Source organism: Pseudopipra pipra, chromosome 8, assembly GCF_036250125.1.
Source record: "Pseudopipra pipra isolate bDixPip1 chromosome 8, bDixPip1.hap1, whole genome shotgun sequence".
In the NCBI taxonomy this organism is placed as follows: Eukaryota; Metazoa; Chordata; class Aves; order Passeriformes; family Pipridae; genus Pseudopipra; species Pseudopipra pipra.
The window spans coordinates 30,406,010-30,427,358 of NC_087556.1; the positions used below are offsets into that span (position 1 = coordinate 30,406,010).

Genomic DNA, 21,349 nt, shown 5'->3' on the forward strand with positions numbered 1-21,349 from the left:
AATGTTTTTCTATATAAGTTTATATAAAACTGCTCTTTATTGTTGTAGAAAGAACCCCATGTAAGAAAAGGAAGGTTGATTGAGGCATTATAAATACAGTGATGAATTAAAGCATTCAGAAGAAATTATTGGAGGGCAAATATTAGAAAGTCAAAATCTTAGAGGTTGTATGGGGGGCCTTTTTAGTCTCTGTTGTTCATATTGCCATTGTAACATATTAAGAAATTTTTATGTCTGATGATATTAGTAAATCTCTCACCATCAAGGAGTTAAGGCAGTGATTTCTATTATGATGAACTCCGTTTTCACATACTCTTTCAGAAAAGAAATGAAGCCAGCCTTACTTAGTGGGGTGATTAATTATTCTTTTTTTTTTAATGCGATGGGTAGGAAGAAGCTAAATCAGACATCAGAAAATCTTGCCTGTCTTCAGCAGAAAGCAGAGAACAGGATGTGACAGACAGTGGTTTACTGACTAATAAATGTCATAATGATAAGGACAGGAGGAAAATACAGGAATTAAAGGTACATTAGCATATGAGCTTCCATTAGAATTTGAGTGCTTCCTTTTTCTGGAATAACAGGCAACATGCCAGTTCTGTTTGAACTGACAATGGAAATGTCTGTAACACAAACTTGAACTTACAAAAGAAAAAAGTCTACAGAACATCTTCCAACAAACAGCTTTGCAACCCTGCCCTGCTGTGTCGCTCTGTCCTACCCCAAGGATCTGGGAGCTCCCAGGAGAGCTCTCCCACTTGCTCCCAGAAAGGAATGATTTATCCCTCGGTGGTTTCCCACTGATGAACACGTAGCATCCAGTCCTAGATGAGCAGGCAGCTTCCTCTCTGCCTCACAGACATGTCTTTCGAAGGGAGCGTAACATTTTGCAGACTGGGAACAAAGAAATTACTTCTGTCACAAAATGTGTAAAATTCAATGAGCTGATCTCTGTTAACTGCTGCAGTTGAAAGCACTCTAGGAATTGGGAATGTACAGTCTGTGATGCCAGTAAAATGAATAAATACCTGAGATAAGAGATTTGTGGGTTTGTTTGGATTAAATGTAGGTAACTGTCACTGGAAACAACTGTATTGGTCTTTGTTTCTGAATGACTCATATTGCCTGGAATTCAGTCTATTCTGCTAGGTACACATTTTATGTTAAAAGAAAGTATTGTATTAAAACATTTATTTTTTAATGTTGTGGAATGGATGTTGTTGTCTGCTAAATACTTAATCTGTATTTGCATATTTTGTTCATGTGTTAAGTAAATGCCTTAAAAAGAAGCAGCATGAAAATTAGTCATAAAAAAACAATACTTATTTTCTCTAACACACTAGTAATATGTGTACATATAACAAATATTTAATATTAATTTTACTATAAACCTTTTATTTTTATCATCTAGAAGGAACATAAGATGGCTCAGAAGTATCTTTCTCAGTCCAGTGAGGCTTTGCTGCAGTGTATGGGGATTGCATTCAGTCAGAACCTGACTGATGTACTGACTTCTGCTAGTTTGGAAATGGCCGAATGCTTTCAACAGTTTGATCCAGTTTCAGCAAGCCAGTTTTTGGCACTTCATCAGGTAAGGCAGCAATGTTTGTGCTGCTTTTCAGTGAGAGAATGTTGGAAGTTGCATAAACAAAACTATATTTGCGCAGCCTGAGAATTGGTCATACGGAACACATGTAGGGTCCTGTGTGAGAACTGGTGAGTAACACAGGTCATCAAATATAGGATATGTTTGTGTTATCTGTTGTGTTTGACCTGATGTTCACACTGATGATTGCACACATGAAAAGATTTTAATAAGAATTACTATAATTTGATTAGCTAAGACATTACCACAAAATATGGTTTCATTCTTCCCTAAGAAATAATTTTAAAAATGTTTCTCTGGATTTATTTATTCATTAGTTTGAAGTGTGTAATAAACATTTATATTCAGTTTGTCAAATTGACACGTGCACAGCATGGTCCCATAGATGGCTTGAAGGTGTGTGAATCATTCATGTGAATATGTGCCTCCATCCCAGAGAAGATGCAGAGTAGCCCTGAGGCTTATATTCCCCACATCAGGAAGGAACAGCACATAGTTCCTGCACAATGATCTCTGTTATAGAAATACAGAAAAGCACCTTATACTACTTTCCTTCCTGCCATTAGCAGCACAACTGAAGGAAGTTATGACAAGCAGAAAGCACCTGATTCTCTGTCAACACTTAAATTTGCACTCATGGGTGGAGTGGACTGGGTAGGTCTTCTGATAAATCAGAATCAGCTAATACTGGATTTCATGGTTCAGACTCAGCTTACTTGAAAGGCTGAGTTCAGAACATGATATTTACCATTCCGTGTAGACCTTTGATGACTAAATGCAGGAACCTAGATGATAAATGTAGACAAAGAAATCAATTCCAGCTATTCATATTTAAGAACTTTTCCTAAATTATTACCAGGCTGTTTACATTAGCCTGTAAGTACAAACAGCAGTCTATTGCTAGTTCATCTCACCTTTAAAGCAAGAAACTGTTTCTTCCACATAGATATATGCTATAACACACATAGTGTGTATATATATTTGTATAATTTTTGTAAGGGAAAATAAATGTAAAAATTTTACAGAGCTGTTCAGTGTCTCTGATGATGAAGAGTATTCTCCTAACGGCTACATCCAACACCAGCAGCTCTCAGCTGGCAGCATTGCTGCATCTCCAGAATCATTTGAAACGAAACAGAAACACAAGTGATCTTCTAAAACGTGTGGAACAGCAACTGGCTGCTACTTCAGTGGTAACTTTGAGATGAGCTTCTTATTAAGGTTTATATATATTTTATAAACACACACACAGAGAAATCTGTGTGTGTATATAGGACACAGGACAGTGATGGGTTGGCAGTACCGGGGGAACAGCTGGACTCTGCTCTCAGAGGGCTTTTCCAGCCTGAACAATTCTGTGATTCTGTGAGCCACCCCTGCACTTTCCCCTGCTACCAAAATCGTGCCACGTAAACCAAAGACAATTGTATATAGTACTTGTTGGGGAGATGCCTGTTCTTAGCAGGATTTTGAAGGACTTTTACAAACGTTACTATGAATTATCCTATTCCCTTCTTTTGCTAATATTCTGCTAGGATTTGATAGCATTTTAGCTTCAAAAATAGTGTAGTTGACAAAAAAGTCATCTTGTTATGAAGAGTGGACTAAGTTATAGTATTTTTAGTTTGTTTAATATTTATACATCCTTTTGCACTGCACAGAAATTACACTATCATAGAACAGCTGAGGTTAGAAAAACTCTGAAGGTCGTCTTGTAAATCCCTCCTGCTCAGGCAGGGCCACATAGAGCCAGTTATCCTGGACTGTGTCCAGGGGGCTTCTGAATATCTCCAAGGATGGAGATTCCACAACCTCCCTGGGCAAACTGTGCCAGTGCTTACTTCCCTCAAGGGAAGTGTTTCCTGTTCTTTGGACAGAGTCACTTGTCCTGGCACATCTGCTAAGTGTTTGGGCCTTTTTATTAATATATATATATGTGTGTGTGTGTGTTAGTACCTTCTTTCCTAGAATTACTATCAATTTTATAATGAAAGAACTAAGAATGGGTTTTTTAAAATCTATGAAAATAACTGCTGCTTTTCAACTATTGTACAGGCATGGAGGAACCTCTGTATTCCTGTTGAACATTTTAATATAATGGATGAATTGCCATCCAATTTCTACATAGTTATTCTCCAGCACTCAGAAGACAGGTATAAAATTTCATCATTTTGGTTTAGCATTGTTTGTTACAAATGTCATCTTTTTTTACCTGTAAATAATCACTATTTTGGTTATTTATTGCCTTTCACTTCTAATTTTGCTGGACTTGAATTTTAGCATAGTGAACAAATTAATATATAAATAAAACTGCCTGCAGCTCAAAGCTGGACATTTTCTGTACTTTTGATTTCCCTAATTCTCTCTTAAATCTCCAGAGGTCACTTGAAAAGTTTCAGGCCACTCTTGATATCTTCCTAAATTCTGTTAGTAGTTTCCAGCCCCTATTGCTTATGCTCATGGAAATGTTAGGAAGGGTCATATTTACCTTTATAAAGCCACCAGTTATCTGATGATTGCAGCCTAATCAGCAACCACTCATAAACTGAGTTATAGCAATTGACTGAGTGCATTCACCAGTTCTAAAATATCTTAAATAATTGTCATGGAAGAAGTGGAGGTCTACCTTATTGGCTACATAGTAATGAAAGAACTTACCTTACCGCTCTCAGTTTGTTCCAGCTAGACTTTGCAGGGATTTGAACCCAGGGTGGGGGTAGATCCTGCATTTCGAGAGTATTTGTGATCACATTAAATTAGAGGGTAATAATTACTCATCTAATAAATATGAGTCATATAAACAAGGCTGAACAGTCAAATAATCTACTCAGCACTTTCCTTCTTTCCATAGATCAAATCTGTACAGTTCATTGATTGAGATGCCCAAAGTAAGCACTGCACAGCAAAAAGAAAAACTCCCCCCGCTGATGGGTAAGTACCTCTTATATTTTTTTGAGATATAAAATCATTGCAGTGATGTTATGAGAAGGCTCATAGCTTTCACTGTTGCAGTCAGTAAAATTTCAAAATACCTTTTCAAATAATTTTAACTCTTCTTAATTATCAAGGAAAATAAATTCCTAAATATATGTTTCGTTACCAGGTATAATGTATCTAGTCACAATTTGCAGAATTTTTGTTTATATTTGAAGGCTGAAGTTGTAACAGATAAATAATTGTAGAAGTTTTTTTCACTGTACATTTCTGTATATATTTTATGCTTATATATATGTCTGTATTTCATTTTAAAAAAATAACATGGCTTTAGAAACTGTTGGTCTTTGTACAATCATTTCTTCAAGTACAAATATGTCTCAGAAGTAGTCTTAAGAAAGTGTTATCCTCCTTTTAACAGTGCAGGCCAAACTATCTCGATTTCCTGTGAATCCTGATGCATTTTGTGTTTTGTTGGAAAAAGTGCGTCTGTACAAGCAGCAAAAAATGAAGAGTCACCTTAAACAAAATGTCATTCAGAACTTGCAAGAGTTTGTCTCCCAGATAGATGTGGTAATGTATTTTATTACCTTACATTTAAAATAGGGTGAAAAATATATACTAAAAATATGATAGACACTTTATGCAGAATTTTTCAGTTTATTCCAAGTGTAGCATCCCTAGGCTTAACAGTTACTAAGTGCTGTGTAGTCTGCCTCAAAATTTAATCTTACTGTGCTGTTGTTGCTGTGTTCATCATCATACAGAAGCTTTGAAATGTTTGGTGGTTTATCAGAATTGAAAATTGATGCAGTTTACTTGAAAATGTGCTGTACTTCTGAGATTTGCATTTGCAAATGTACATTGCTTTTCATATCACATGAAAGCCCATGCTGTCCCAAGGAAAAAATCAGGATCACAGATTGCAACCCTTTAATCAAATAAAACTACCTTAGCCAGAGATTTGTTACTGATTTCCAACATGGAAAAGTTTTTCTAGGGCACACAATATCTTCTGCACTGTAGTTCCTTATTTGGACACAGTTGACCCAAGTCTGTTAGTCACAAAATTTTGCTTCAAGGACACGTCTTGTTGGAGTCTAAGTTTGAAGAACCCTCTTAAATTCTAGCTGATAAAAGCTTTCTGTTACTGCAGGAAGGCTCAGTTCTCTAAGGACATTGTTACAATCAGTGAGCACAAGTTGTGTAACACGAATGTACTGGAAAAGCCTGTGACTTTCACAAACACTTTTAATCTGCAAGGTGACAGATGGTTTTCTACACAGTAAATGTACAAGTCTACATCCTAGCATTTTATTTTACTTTAATTTTGGCTTTGTTAGATAAAACTTAGGTTTTATCTAATGATCAGGAAAATTCACTGTTGAGTATAGCATTAACAAAAGCTGTTATAGGCCTATTTCCATCATTAGTATAAAGGTAAAAAATACAGATCATATTGAGTTTTCTGTAAAAGTTTTCATTGTGTCATTAATGACACAACTTTGACAAATCTGGTTCTTGAATTGTAATTCTGTTTTATTCATCATGTTGGCATCTTCCAGTTAAAAGACCCATTATTGCAGATGGGTGAAGCGTTGATCGTTTTCTCTTACCCATGGCCAATACTTGTTGTATTGGCAAGTTTGTAAAGGTTGCTGTGGTTGTGTAAGTAAAAGAACAAGGTGCTGAGATAACATCAGGTTGAACAGATGACAAGAACAAGTAGCTTAGCTTTTTAAAATGTACAGGTTACAACCCCCAGTCCTGTATGCAGCCTGTACCAACTCCACAGAGCCTGAGTGAGGAGCCCAGTCATTAATGCCAACACTCCTCACCATTTGATTGAACTCCTTTGTCCAGGGAGTGGTTTTGTGTTGGATTTTACAAGCCTCAGTTTTCAGTGTCCTCCTCTCCTACATGGTTCTATTCTCTCCTTATCTATTTTCTTAATTCTGTTTAGTTTGTTCCTAAATTGGCCCCGCTGATCTCTCCATACTTTTTCATTTGCTTCTTCTATGTTCATTGTGCAGCTCCTGTTCACTTCTCAAAGTTGTCCTTGCCCAATTTCTTCTGATTATTTGGTGGAGCACATTGTCTTTTCTTTCTGCTCTACTTTTCTGCCATTCCCCATTGAAATTGCTGAAGTGTATTATTGCTTAAATAGTAAATATTGACATCTTGTACTGATTGCTGTGTTGGAATATTTTGCAAAATGCTGATAGGAAATTTTGAAGTAAAGTAGTTTTGAAACTGACTTTTCATATTTTGCATTTTATGATGTTTCAAATTACTTGATTTAGCCTCTGATATAACATTAAAAAAATTATATGAATAATGGTATTTAACCAGGATGGAGGGAGAAAGTATTCCAATTTTTGTTTCAATGTGCATGATAGACTCCAACAGAGAAAACAGATGATAATGGACTTGATTTGACATCAGATTTCTCTGAAATATTAGAAATTATGGAAGAATATCTGAAACCAGTGCTGTCACAGTTTGATTTCTCTGCTATCAGGTAAGACATGTTGACTTGTTCGATTATCATTTGTGAAGACAGAGCTCTGACTCAAGTCCTTCAAACAAAGGAATGGTTTTAGCAAGGGTGACCTGCTGAATGAAGGTTTTACATCCTGAAGGACAGGATATGCAGGATATGCCAGACTAAGAGACTGAGCCACATGATAGACTAATGGCCATTTCTAACAAGCACCATTCTCCAGTTTAAGTTACACTTACACTTCAGTATGTAACATTATAATTAAACTATTTAAAGATGGGATTTCCAAAGGACAGGAACTCCAAAGAGAGCACATCCTTTGTGTAAAATTTAATTTTGGAAGCATTGAAGGAGTTTAGTCTTTGTGTTTCCTGTGAAAATTTTTACTTACACCAGTATTAGTACTGGTAATATTTTCACTGAATTCCTCTTCCCAGAGAATCCCAGCGTGTATCAGTTTCAGCAGCTGAATCAGGAAAAAAGAACATGAAAGACAAGGACACTAAACAAGCTGGAATGCAGGGTATGTGCCCCTCAGAGTACAATGTGTGTGTGTGTGCGCGTATGTACAGACAGATACGAAGATCCAGTCAGTTTAATTTTATTTAAAGCAGGGAGAAGACAAAGCCTTGGTTTTGTCTGGTTTATTTTCTATATCAAGTCAAGCATTTCAGAGAACTATCAAAGAGAAGATCTATATGCTGGATGGAGCTATCCTTCCGCATTTATTTAGAGGTTTCCAAACCATACAGGCTGTAGACGCTTAAATGAAATGGCTTTATCACAAATCAGTTTTTTTCAAGAGAAAAGCTAGAATAAAGAGCTTTTTTAAGTAGATCAATTTGTGTTTTGTTCTGCATTTCATGGACTCTCACAGGTTGTTGGCTTCAGTGTAAGGCTAATGCTGTAGTACATCCCTAAACATGTCTTGAGTAGTTCTGCAGAAAGTGGATAAATTATCTGCCATGCATTTGCTCTTTCTCTGTAGAACAGAAATGTTGTCATAATAATACTTAATACTTTTTTTCCTAAATACCATAAACAAAATTTTTCTAGAGAAAGACACAGCTAGTATTAGATAAATGTTCCTTTACAACTCTGTGCTGTTTAGCCAAACACTGCTATAGCAATTTTACAGTTCCAAGCATAATTTTCCTGAATGTGTTGCATATACCTGGACTTGGATGTGAGATTGTTTGTTATTAATATGGGGATATTTCTCCCTCTGAAGAATTGGTGCTCGTAAATGTATAGAAGTTTGAGAACATCTTAGGAGTAATGGTAGCAAAAGAAGTACTTTTGCATAGTGCACTTGATCCACAGTACAATGAAGTTCACATGTCATAGAGCGAATTTAGGTTTTTACATCTAACTGCAGTTATTTATATACAAACTGAGAACTACTAAATCATGTTCTGTCACATTTCTTTAGAGACATCTATGGATTTAGAATTGTATGTGGTATTACTAGGGGATACATTACTTATGGAATTGCCTTTGGAAGCTCTGAGTATATTTAAAGAGGAAGGAATAAGTTCTGTATCCAGAGATTTTTCTCTCCAGATTCTCTACAATCGACGACGTTTGGCTGAGTCAGGTACTGTGAGATAAACAGTATTTATTTATGAAAGATAAATGAAATATATTCTTTCATTTAGCATAATGATGCAGAAAACAATATACTTAAAAGTTTAAATAATATGAATGGTGGTGTATATTTTACTGGAGGGCTGACACATACAATAGGTTTCCAGTATTTTAGATGGATTATATAGTACAGTAGACTTATTTCAATAATGTACAGGCTGATGATGCAATGGTACCTAATTTAAAATACATTAAAGAGTTATGTAAAAGTCAGTGGAATCTAAAATGGCTTGCAAAGTTTCAGGCCAAGTTTACAAGTATGGTCTTAAACCTTTTAAAGCTTTTTCCACTGAACTGAAAAAAAGAATTTACTCTTCTGTTTATATTCTTTAACATTACAGTAGGACTGCTTAAAATAACAAATGAGAAAAGCTTTTAATCTTTGAACTACTTTCTTCTTGGTTTTTTTACTACAAATGTACAAAATCAGATCCCCATAGGCTTTATGAACTTCCCTACTGCAGACACTTGAACCCTACAGAAACTCTTCAGTGAAATGAGTTAAAATGAGGTAGTTGAATGGTTGGTAAACTTGACTTCATGTCATCTTAAAACTCATTTCTTATATCTAGAAGTGAGTAATAAATGCAGGGAGTAAGCAGTTTTTGTATAAATCAAAGATACCTTCTATTACTGAAGTTAAAAATTTGAAGTTGCATTTTGCTCATACATAGGTAATACCACATAAAATTATTAAAACTATTTTTTAACTTAGTCTGAGTTAAAAAATAGACCAAGTTTAGAAAATCTCACTCTGTACCATGAAAGTATTCTGTTCCAGGGGGGTTCTTGTATAGTGTTTGTATCTGTAATATTTAATAATATTTAGCCTTCATTTCACGTCTTCTTTCTAAAGGGAAAGAACTGTAAATAACCTGAGATTAGAATATTTTTGGTTTACATACACACTCATACCCTGTTACAGGTCTTTCTTATGAGTTTTATAACGTCAGGTTTTTTCCATTTCTGTTTTTCCCGTTTTTAAAGTGGAACTCTTTATGGTTACCTGATTTTAGAAGCAGATAAATGAGAGGGAGCAGAGTTGCAAAGTGTCTGTTTATGAGATTGTGACAGTGGCCACTGAGTGAGTGAACATGAGCTAGAGGAGTGTGAATGTGGATCTCAAACTGCCCCCAGCCTTCAGGGCACTCCAGTGACAATGGCTGAAACGTGTGCTCTGGGTGGTGGTCATATATACAGTGAGAAATAGAAGTCACTTTTCTGTGCTTTTTAAAATTCCCTTGAACAAATAAAAATTCCAATTCAAATATGACACTTTCTTTTTTGTTTTGGTATCTGTGTGTCCCACAGAAGCTTCAGTAATTCCATTAACATCAACAATTAACAAATGTGGCAATAGGCCTAGAAAGTGCTTTGATAATCACTGCTCAACTCTATCCGAAAGTGGCAGTGTAATGAAGCATCTTCATGTGCAAGGGATCACATCTCCAGCTTGTTTTCCTCTTTAAAGCCAGTATTTTTAGGCAAGAAGGTTTGGGTGATGTCCTTGTCTTGCTGTGTTCTGAAAAGAATTTTTATTTTTCCACTTGATCCTGTTGTTGTTATCACTGTTTATTGTTGTTGTTGTTTATTGTTGTTGTTACTACAATATATATATATGTAAACCTTCGAGGACATTTATTTTCTAAAACTGCCTATTATTATATTAAAAAAAATTTCTTTTCAATTTCACAGAGACAGATGTTGAAATATCTAAAGAAACAAAATCAAAACCACGTCAGAAAAAGAGTGTTCAAATGGTGAACTTTCCACATTTTTTAAATAAACTTTATAGGAATAGCTTTTATTTTTTTGTTAAAAATGTTAGAGAACTTGCATAGAAAAGTGTTCAAGCGGCTTGCATAGAAGCTCATTATGTGTGCTAGAATTCTCAAGTGGAGTAAATGCCACATAAGTCCATAAAAATTTTGCTTACTGTTGATTTTGCAAGGAGTTACTTCTTGGAAGAATTGTACTTTGTAAATGGGACGTATTTAATAACCCACCAAGGGAGCTGCTTAAAGTTACTAAAAGATGTCCTGCAACAATATATTTCATATAGTGTATACATATAGTTTTTATAAATATATATCTGTGTTTGCCTACGTGCAGACATCTGTATGTATGTAATGGATGTCTGTACATTTTAGATAATGCAGAATAACTTATGCTTTTAATTTCCACTGACACTTGAGTATCACCTTCATTAATCCTGCAGTTTTTTGACACATCTTCCTGTTAGTTGTTTGGCAGAAAGCATGCAATACTGTTAATATTTGATTGAAACTTTTACATGCAGTAGAATATGTATTCTTTGTAATTGTAGGCAACAGTTAATCGTGATTTACCCTTGAGTGTTGATGCTCGTAATTTTAAATGTATCCTTTCACAAACTATAAGTGAAATGTATCAGATAAACTTTCTTCTTTTGTTGTTTAAATCGTGTTGTTTCTGCTTAACTGTTTATCAGACATTGTGGACCCTTATAATGAAGGAAGTGAAGCAGGTAATATATATTAAATAATAATTTCTTCACCATTTACCCATGGAATTGAGAAAATTTTGTACCAAAAGATGAAGTCATGACATAAAGATGTTGGCAAAAAAGCTTAGCTGTTCATCAGAACAGTAAATGGGGCATCAGAGAAACAATGTAACAGTTAATGGAGGATTTTAATTGAATCACAGAATCCCAGACTATTTGGATTGGGAGGGACCCGAAAGATCATGAGTTCCACCTCCTGCCATGGGCAGGGACACCTACCACTACCCCAGGTTGCTCCAAGCCCCATCCAACCTGGCCTTGGACACTCGCTTCTCTGGGCAACCTGTGCCAGGGCCTCACCACCCTCACAGGGAAGGATTTCTTCCCAATATCCCATGTAACCCTGCCCTCTGGCAGTGGGAAGCCATTCCCTGTGTCCTGTCACTCCAGACCCTTATTGACAGTCCTCTCCATCTGTCTTGTTGGCTCCCTTCAGCTGTTGAAATAGTTTTTAAGTCTGAAGGCAACACAAAAGCAGCTGCTGAACGACCAGTGGCATAGCAGAGGATGGCTTCATGCATTTGCAGTTTCTCCTTCACAGCAGATCGAAATAAAGCACTGTTCATGTGCTCAGTATCTGGCTCTAGTGTCTATCTTTAATTTACACTAGTATGAAAGATAGTCAAAAAGAGAAAATGATTTGTCATTAAATGTGCAATGTCCTTGGAGAGCAGAGGTGACATTGGAGTCTTGTTTTCTGAAATCAGGACTCACTCTGGAAATTCAGTTGTTTTATCCACCTACTTAAGTCCTCTCTGAGCCTCTGGAACAGAACTGTATGAGCAGTACTGGTGTTCAATTCTTTACCCTTTCCTCAGGGTATCTACAGTTTTTTCTTTGTGCTTTTAATGTCTTTGACCTGTCTACCAAATAATTCTTGTCCATTATAAGATACACTTTCAAATGGGAATCACACTTTTACTCTGAAAATGTCACAATTGCTTCAATTTTAAAAGCCAGACTTAGGTTTCAAAAAACATGAAATCTAATGATGACCTGCAAATATTATAGTCTCATTTTAAAATTTTTGAAATTAAGATTTCCCAGTGTAGTTTGTAGCATGTTATGCTCATAAGGATGAAATTCTGTTATTACAGAAGCTTCAAGTCCTTCCCAGAAAATAAAGGAAATCCTAGAAAAATACCGTGACCTGTTCACAGCACAGTGGGAAGGTGTCATTGGCAATGTGCATGTTCCAAGGTATGTAATATTCTGTCTGCTTTCTTGTTTTATCCATGTTTCTTGTTTAAAATTGTGCCTGTTTCCAGAGTCTTTGGTCATAAAAATAGGGTCAAGTTTTCCTGAGCTGGTAAACACATAGCAGACCATTGTTATTGTTTCAAACACAGATTTAGATTTGTAGACAGAATATTTTAGGGATCTGAAATACAGTGCCACAAAGGGATTTAGCCTGGTGGGTTTTGTCAGAGTTGCTGTATATGTAGATAATCTAATTTTGACAGAAAGTCTCCTGGTGCAGTCTTTGATGAATAAGCATGCGAGCATAAGTGTAATTTCTGGCTTTGCTTATAACTGTTTTTAAATTCAAATGTTAAAACCTGTAGCATCTCCATGTACCCTGAGTCAGCTGTAAGGTTGGAGTACAGATTTCGGAGGCAAAGTAGTCAAGGTGCATCTCAAGAGTTCCCAATTTCAGACTTTGATTATGGAGTTAATACCATTTTATGGAGTATATTCATAAACACACCGTTCTTTCTAGAAGTACTTTACTTTTAAGATCAAAATCATAGAGGGATAAAAGGGATCTCGAGAGGTCAAGCAGTGACAAGTCCTATGAGTCAACATGGCCATCACTGAACGTTCCTTCCTAACTGCTGTTTTAGCAATCAGTCCTTTGGAATCTTCCCTAATTAGTTAATGTCACTGAGTAGATTCTTTAGTATTTCTTCCTAGCAATTAGAAGGATGGTTGTTATCAAATTGCAGGTTTTGCTGCCAGCTGGGCTAATTATCCACATCTCTTTTCAAACCCTAATGGCTTTGTGCCCTGGTGGGTGCAATGGGTGCCTATATAAATACTGCCTTTGAATGTTAGACTAAAGACTGGGATTTCAAAGCTGCACAGTGCATACAGCAATGATTTTTTTTAAATTTTTTTATGGAGAGACTGGTATTCATCTAAAAATACACTATGCCTCTTGCTCACTGAGAGATGTTACTAAACTTAGTATACCCCTGTATTAAAATAGCTGCTATTAATTAGTCCCTATGAGTTACTACATTTTTCATAGAATTCTGCAGTCTGATTTGTCTCCTTGCTTTGCATGCTGACTTCTGTTGTAATTATTTCTGGAGTAAATAACACTGAAGTGCTTGCTGTGCGTAATTTCTGAAAAAGTATTCTTGTAAATAGTAAGATAAAAGTAACTTCCTTTCTTTGTTCTTCCTTCCTTTCAGCCAAGCTGAGTGGGAGCAACTGCTGACAAGCTGCAGTGCATTTCTCTTCTATGGGATGGAGAGATTCATGTCTCATGTATTACTGAACAGATTGGTTGCTATGAACATCCCAAGTAAGATAAGCAAATTGAGAAATATTTTTTAATGGCATCACCTTTTATTCCTAGGCGTGTCCTACTGTATCATTATCACAGTATTGATCTTAGTAATTAGGGGCTTTTTTTTGAGATCCAGGATTTTTAATTGAAAACCTTTGTATTATGTAGGTTTTATTCTGCTGTGTAGCTTTCTTGTTATTCCTCACAAATAAGCTTGGTCCTTCTTCACTTCCAAATGTTGGAATTTCTTAGGTTCCAGAAACTGAGTCATCATCTAATGGTTTTCCCAGTGAATCCTCTCTTTTACTTTGGAATTAAGTATTTGGTTGCAAGTTATTATTTATTGCTTAGAACAACCTCTGTGGTGCCAATTCTCCAAAATTCTGAAGTCTCCACTGCGGCAAAGCAGAATTGCCCATCAGATCTGGGTTAATGCTGAAAGATTGTTCGGGTGTTATGGAGCATTTGTAGGCTCTGAGAAGGTATTTTCTTCTCTCCTTCTTCACAACAATTTGTCTTTTTGTTATAGCCTAAGGTTTAGTTTCAGGACTAGTTTTTCAGATTCACAATCTTCCTTTCTCCTCCTACTCCCCTTGCACATCTGGAAGAAGCTTAACTTTGGAGCTGTGTGGAATTTGTCAGTGTAGCTGAGTTGCTGTATTGTGTTGATGTGTGAAAGTGAGGAGGACAGTGCACATCAGATTGTGAAGCCCTGCAAGGCAACAGGAAGCTTCTTCATGAAGCTTTGATTTTAAAAGTGATTTAAACATTTATATGTAAATATTATGGGAAATATATAACCTCTGAAGATGAGGTTTCAGATATCATAGGCCAGATATTTACAGGTATGGCAGCTTTTGGAAAGTTGTTAAACCCTGTCCTGTGTCCTACTCTTAAAATATGCCAGGATTAATTCTGCCTGAGATTTCTGAAAGCTCTAACCTAGATGCAATATTATTAAATATTGAGTTTGCTAATTTACATGATGAAATAAAATATATCACTGCTGAATCTGAGCAGGAGACCAGGCTGAGAAAGAGAATGCAGGGGTTTAGCAAATCCTGAAATGCAAGATCAGAATGCAAATTAACCTTGCTTTATGCAGGGCATAATTTGGGAAAGCCTAGTAGAATGTGTTATACTTACGGAAAAATAGTCAGTTAAACATTAATACATTAGGGAATGACTGCTTAAGAGGCAGAATTACAGAACAGAGTCGAGATGGATCACAAATTAAACAATATACTCTTCCTAGGCTTAAAAAGAAACAAGCTCTGTATAGGGATAACTATACAGGAGTGTCATTTGCAAGTTATATGAAATTTTCCGCTGTACTTAGTTTTGCAAAGGTCTCAGCTGGAGGAGAATGTTGACAACATAGAGTAAGTCATTGGTGGAGAACAATAAGAGTGGTTAGAAGGCTGTACCATAGTTTGTGTGCTTAGTTTTATTCATAAATATGTATGTGCACTGATAGGTTTATATGCATTTTAAACATACTTTAGGAGGAAAGATCAACACATTGAGAGGAGATCTGCTCAGGTCAGGAGAATAAGTAACAGATTAAAACTACAGCAAACCGAACAGTGGCGAAGCCTTTTAATTCTGAGAATATTTGGAGTTATTTTGCTGGAGACCTTTAAGGAAAGTGAGGCATGTTGGAGGTGTAACTTGGTTGTAACTTGTGGAGAGGAGATGCATAGAAAACATTTCCATACCTGCCTAGCATAAACTCTTCCGAGAGTTTAGAACTACAGAATTGAGTCATACAGGTCACTGGCTGTAATAAGATGGTATGTGGACTTCATTATCAGTTATACTAATGTGGCACAGCAAAAAAACTGCAAAACACTATGGAAAAGCATAGCAAAATTACATCAAATGATGTTAGGATGACTTTATTACTTCCTTTACATTATACTTGACAATTTTTGCTGAAATATATATGTTTTATATTAGTTGTTCAAACTGTGTTCAAGAAAGTAATTAACTTATGAAAGGCTTAATTTACCTATATTTATTATGCTGGACATTATTATTAGTGCAGATACCATTGTTATAATACATATTTTTCCAGAATGCAATTTGATGATTCTTCTGGATCTGGTACGATCACAGCAAAGTTACCTAAGAATTACAAACGCTGATATCCACAAAAGGTAGGACAAACATGATTTCAGTGAAGTCCACAATAAAGCAGATTATTTCAAAGCAAAGTTAAAATTCTGAGTTACAAATATTCTTGTTTACTTCTGTAAGTAGAAGAGCCTCTTTATAGGGCTAAATAGGATGAAAGCTCTGTTACAAGGCAGTGAAAGTTACAAGGCAGTGATAAGATAATCAGACATGGAAACCTTGCTACATTACTCTTACTTCCCAAACCGAGTTCAAGATTCTCAAAATGTTGTAATTGAGTATATAAAACTTCCCTTTAACAAATAAACTATTAAGAGTCCCTCTGAGGCTTCATACACTGAATGGTTTAACAATGGGACAGATTTTTGTTTAAATAAATTATTATGGCGCGTTAAATGACCTGTTCAGAGTTTTTAATATTATTAATTGCAGGTTTTTTATCCTTAAAAGCATCTCAGTATTTTCCTTGCTTTTAAGTTGACAGGTGGCAGGGTTTGTATTCTTTTGCTGTATGTCCATTAAGAATACTTGACAGATGGCATATGACAAATAAGTATAAAGGTATTAAAAGCAAGAAGAGTAGTCTTAGTGTCCTAATTTTATTCATGAGTTACTTAGTCCATGCTGAATTTTCAAATAACCTAGTTATACTCCTGAGGGCCAGGATACCTTGCAAAGGGGTTTAGGTGGAGTGGAGCACTGGGCAATCATCAGAGACATGAAGATTAACACAAATTACAGACTCTGCTCTAGGGACACCAGTATGAACCAGGAAAGGGGGGGCTGGAAGGGCCCTGCACAAAGGGTCCTGAGGCTGTGCCTGGGCACCCAGAGGGCAGAGCACATCCTGAGAGCAGAAATATCTTTTGACTTTTCTAATTATTCATTCCATGAAAAGGAAATAGAAAAAAAAAAAATCTCTAAAAATACTGTTTAATTAGTGCAACAATGCATAAGTTAAAATCAGTTGTGTGTAAGATAGGTTATACACACAACTATATGTGTAAATATGCAGATCTCTGAATATATAACAACCTCCTGGTATTTTTTTATATCCTTTTTCACATCCCCTAAACAGCCATTTCCTAAACCAAACCAAAATGTGATTCCTTAAACTAGTATTTCCAACTCAGAACTTTCGAAGTTTTGCTGTAATAGATCAGTGAATTTATCAATAGGACTTACATGTTTGAGTCTAAAAGCCTCCTGAAAGTTTAGAATAACATTTAAAACTGAGTAACATAACTACTTAGACAATCAGAGCATCTCCCCAAAAAATTACTGAAAAATTTAATTATCATCTTTTGATAAAGGTACCATGAAAAGCAGAGCCAAATAAAAACAAAATTCAACCTTCTGTTTACTGCAGTTCCAACCTTACAGATTATCGCTCCCATCCCATCACTGAAACAAAAATTAAGCAAAGAGACTTAATTAAATATTCAGCAGTAAAAAATCAAATCCCACATTACAAGTGATTTGCTTTTAGGCCTCCAAATTAACATCATACTTATGACACAGAGCAGAGTTTCAGTTCCTGCAATATTCTGTGTCTAAACATGTCTTTTCATGTGATTCCCAACATTTTGACTATGTTATAAAGGATATTCTGCAGTGTTTTGTAAAAGTTAGTGTGTCACTCCTTTCACATTTCCTGAGATGCCCCAAACTACAGTAATAGGACAGAGAGCAATCCTACTGGTAAAATTCCATCATGGAAAGATGTAAAGTTACCTAAATACATTGCATGAGATTCAAGGTGCTGTATGAATGTCAGAAAGCACTTTATGCTCAGCATACCAGAAAATGCCATCTGGCGTTCTTTCTCCTTCTTTTAAAAAGCACTGTATATTTAGTTATATTTTTTAATACATTATGTACATTTTTCTTTTATTAATCTCATACTTTTGTTTTTGTTTAGTTGCCTACATATCGCTCTAGAGAGACCAACAGAGACAGCAATGCTGCTGAGCCTCACTGGGGTTGGCTGTGTAGTGGCCACCCAGTGGTACACGAGCCTGCAGGAGAATGCAGAGAGGCTGGAGATCCTGTTCCACAGTGAGTGTTTGCTATTGCTTCAGACACCTGGTGTGTGCATCTCCCTGGCTACTGGCTCCTCTTCCTTTGCTCCTCACCAAACTTTGCCTGGAGTTTCCATAGGAGGTGAACTGTGTGCAGGAGCCACCGTGGTGTTGACAAGTTGATCTTGCAAACAGAACAGTAACTTGCTTAAAACAGTGTTAGTGGGGTGTTTGTTGATGGTCACATGGTAAGAATAGGATTTCTCCAGTGAGGAGCAGTGCCTTAGGACTTGGCAACCTGTAGTTACATCAGCTATGGGGAAAACAAAAACTGGAGTGAACTTACATTCTCAGAAATACATAACTGGATCTGTAAAGTATTCTTTTGCATTGAGTTTTAAATCTGAAAGCACCAGGCTCTAGGGTTGATACTTTGTAGTATTTCAAAACTTTCGTTAAAAACTCACAGAAACTAACATTTCTTTCCAGATTTGCTGAGCAATGGTAGAACAACCGGGCAGGCAGTCCATATTCTTCAAAAGAGTGGAATTCACAAGAAAAGGGATTCCATTAAAAGTAAGAATTGAAAAGCTTAGTTCAAGAGACTGTGCAAATTAACTAGAAGCTGGTAGATCTATGGATGGTTCACAGGTAGAAGTGAGACTTTTCAGGTGACCTGTGACAATTTTCTGTGGCAATTCTTAAAAGAATTGAGAGTCAGAAGACCACTGATACAATATCATAATTGGAGTGGCCATTCTTATATAAATAAAATTTTTGGGGATGCTCTGTCATAGTTGACCAAAAGCTAAAGTTTGCACTCCACTAAACTGTTACAAAATGAAGCAGTGGGACTGAAAAGGTACATCAGGAGCATAACATAAATGGTATGGATTATAGACTGCAAGAAGATCAGCAGTTATTTTAGACAGTCTGCATGGTAAAGGGCACACTACCTCGTATCTTGCTGGAGAGGGAGGAATGATTTTCAGTAAAACAACTTTTAATGTAGTGTCTATAAAATTGTATTGCCGTTTTTCAATGTATGGGACTTACCTCTTAAAATAAGGGTTAATAAAATAAATTTTAGATATAACTTGCACTGTCATAAAATTGAAGAGAGAAGGAATTCAGATCAGAAATATTCCCTAGTTTTCTGGTTTTTTCAGAAAATGCTTTTTAGATATAGTGGCAAGAACATAAAAGAGTATTAATCAAAGAGAAGATGTGTTAAATTATGGCACTTAAAGCATTCTTCTATTCAGTCATATTCAGAAATAAGAATGTTTTTTTGCCATATTTTTATAGTGGAAGTGGATTCTCTCAGCTCTTCTGGAGACAGAACAGAAGAACAGACTGCTCACACTTCCTCAGATCTTGCTGCAACTCATCCATCATTTTTCAACTGTGTGCTCTATGGTTTACCCAACGTCATTTTGGTGTAATTTGTGTCGGTCTTTCTGTGCTGGGAAACCTTCACTGTGCACAGGGAACCTTTGTTTTTTCAAAATCCCAAATAAGATTATTATGTGTATGGATTTTGTAATATGCTCTGTTAAACAGCAGTGCATTTTTAAATTACATGCTTTAAAACTTTATTTGTAGTGATAGCAGTAGAAATAGATGTAAAATAATTTAATACTTATGGAAAGTATAAATCTTTCATTGTTATTGCAACTAAAACCATTTTAAGAGTCTTTTTTTCCCCCAGTAAAATGGTGATGTGTTGTTTCCTGAAACAGTTTTTTTGTGTTTGATGCTGCTAGAACATTAAAATGGCACTGAAAAGATACTATTCTTGGCTACCTGATGTGTTACAGTTAGAACCTGGTAAGAGCTCTAGGGCTATATAAACCATAATTACAAAATAATGACATGCAAAATACTTTCCGTATGCACACAATAGAATATAAATTTCTGCTTTCTTCCCTGTTGCTTTCACAATTTAATTAGATGACCTTATATGAACTGCAGCTGCTCTGTCAAACTGTGTTCCATAAGAAGCACGATTTTTATTCCCTTTTACAACCTAATTTAGACAGGACGTGTATTTTTTGTGGCATGTATTTGGGCATTCGATAACAATACCAAGTAAGAGGAGATCATAGACTGTTCTGAAGTTACCCAGTCTGAAAATTAAGGATTCAGTGTAAGATATTTTCAAGTCTCTGAACTTGTCATGTTTTGCCACATACTGGCATGAGTCCCTTTCCCAAGTTCTGGCATCTATGTGTTTATTTTTAGGTCTCATGAGGTACTTTTTCATTGTGTCTTTGTGACACAGCTGCTTTTTCAAATCCCATTCACGGTATTTGGGAAGCTCAAGGATTGCTGAGTTTGAAGAAGCGATTTCTCTTGAAGGAAGCAAGTGTTCACACTTGTTCAGTATAGCAAATATCCACTATATGGTTAATTTCTTATTTATTTCCAATAATAATTTTCGCATCATACTTCAACACTTTCATTGCTGTGAAACTGTGTTTCCCTGCACTGAATGTGTTGTTCACCTTGAATGCCACCTTTCTAGTGCTGTCTCTTTCTGTGTAACATAAAAGGCTTTGGAAAAAAGTGTATTCAATGGGAATCATGGAGCCTTGGCTGCCTTGCTACAGGACAGTTCTTATGAATTTGTATTAACTTCCACCTTCTTGAAATAAGAAGTTTCATGAATGGTAAAGTGCAGAAAAGTTTCGATGCTTCAGAAATGTCAGTGCTGCTCTTTGAGAATAATCCAAGATAAAAACTTCAAGATTTCAAAGGTTTGAAAAACCACTGATATCCAGGTACAATGGTCTTATTCAATAATTTACTACTGTGGTTTATTTATGAAACTGATGGAAATAACTTAGCCTACTACTTAATCAGTAATGAAGTGCAGGCATAACCAAACCTGGGCTGGTGGGGGTGTTCTCTGTATTGCTGTGCTAAATTGCAGTCAATAAAATCATCATAGTAGGACTGCATGAGTGGATAATGAACTGTACTTCAGAGTGAATGTGCACTCAGAAGACATCAGTTCATTCCTTCAGGAATTGGTGCCAGAAATAATGTCTTCTTTTCCATTATATGTTTGTAGCAATGTGCAGGCACATGATTATACAAAAGTAAAGAGTCACTTCAGGAGAAGATGGGTAGTAGAAGTGGGAATGATATCAAAAGAAAAAGAGCACAGATACTTAACATCTTTTATATTTCTTTCACATTTACAATGGCAGTTTAACACGGGAGAGGAACCTGCTGCTTATTTATACTGAGGAAGGATTCAGCAGCCCAGCTGGTATAGTCTGAGAGTCCACGATGCTTCTCTGTTAAAGACAGTGAACAAGAATGGAACTGAGCAAGGCAAGGATGAGAAGGAATATTGTAGAAAATTGCTGTTTCAGAACCTGTTTTGGTTAAGGAACTAAAATGTCAAAATTTTCTGATATTCTTCCAAGTGAGG

The 21,349-nt window shown here is 36.0% G+C and overlaps 1 protein-coding gene across 8 annotated transcripts in view; it reads left to right on the top strand.

Annotated features, from left to right (window-relative positions):
* Positions 1–19,702, top strand: part of CFAP46 (cilia and flagella associated protein 46) — a 64,922-nt gene extending 45,220 nt beyond the window's left edge. For 5 of the 8 annotated variants that reach the window (XM_064663433.1, XM_064663434.1, XM_064663432.1 and 2 more), the window contains 18 exons: positions 391–525; positions 1,412–1,591; positions 2,632–2,799; positions 3,662–3,759; positions 4,458–4,537; positions 4,962–5,113; positions 6,940–7,061; positions 7,481–7,566; positions 8,476–8,640; positions 10,386–10,450; positions 11,017–11,068; positions 11,161–11,196; positions 12,333–12,435; positions 13,653–13,765; positions 15,828–15,909; positions 17,808–17,944; positions 18,397–18,483; positions 19,216–19,702. In XM_064663433.1, the coding sequence (XP_064519503.1) occupies positions 391–525; positions 1,412–1,591; positions 2,632–2,799; positions 3,662–3,759; positions 4,458–4,537; positions 4,962–5,113; positions 6,940–7,061; positions 7,481–7,566; positions 8,476–8,640; positions 10,386–10,450; positions 11,017–11,068; positions 11,161–11,196; positions 12,333–12,435; positions 13,653–13,765; positions 15,828–15,909; positions 17,808–17,944; positions 18,397–18,483; positions 19,216–19,352 (1,998 nt within the window). In that variant the 3' untranslated portion in view covers positions 19,353–19,702. Of the gene's footprint in view, positions 1–390; positions 526–1,411; positions 1,592–2,631; positions 2,800–3,661; positions 3,760–4,457; positions 4,538–4,961; positions 5,114–6,939; positions 7,062–7,480; positions 7,567–8,475; positions 8,641–10,385; positions 10,451–11,016; positions 11,069–11,160; positions 11,197–12,332; positions 12,436–13,652; positions 13,766–15,827; positions 15,910–17,807; positions 17,945–18,396; positions 18,484–19,215 lie in introns of those variants that run through there. The other 3 variants (XM_064663431.1, XR_010432376.1, XR_010432377.1) reach the window with 3 other exon arrangements.
* The last annotated feature ends 1,647 nt before the right edge of the window (positions 19,703–21,349 follow it).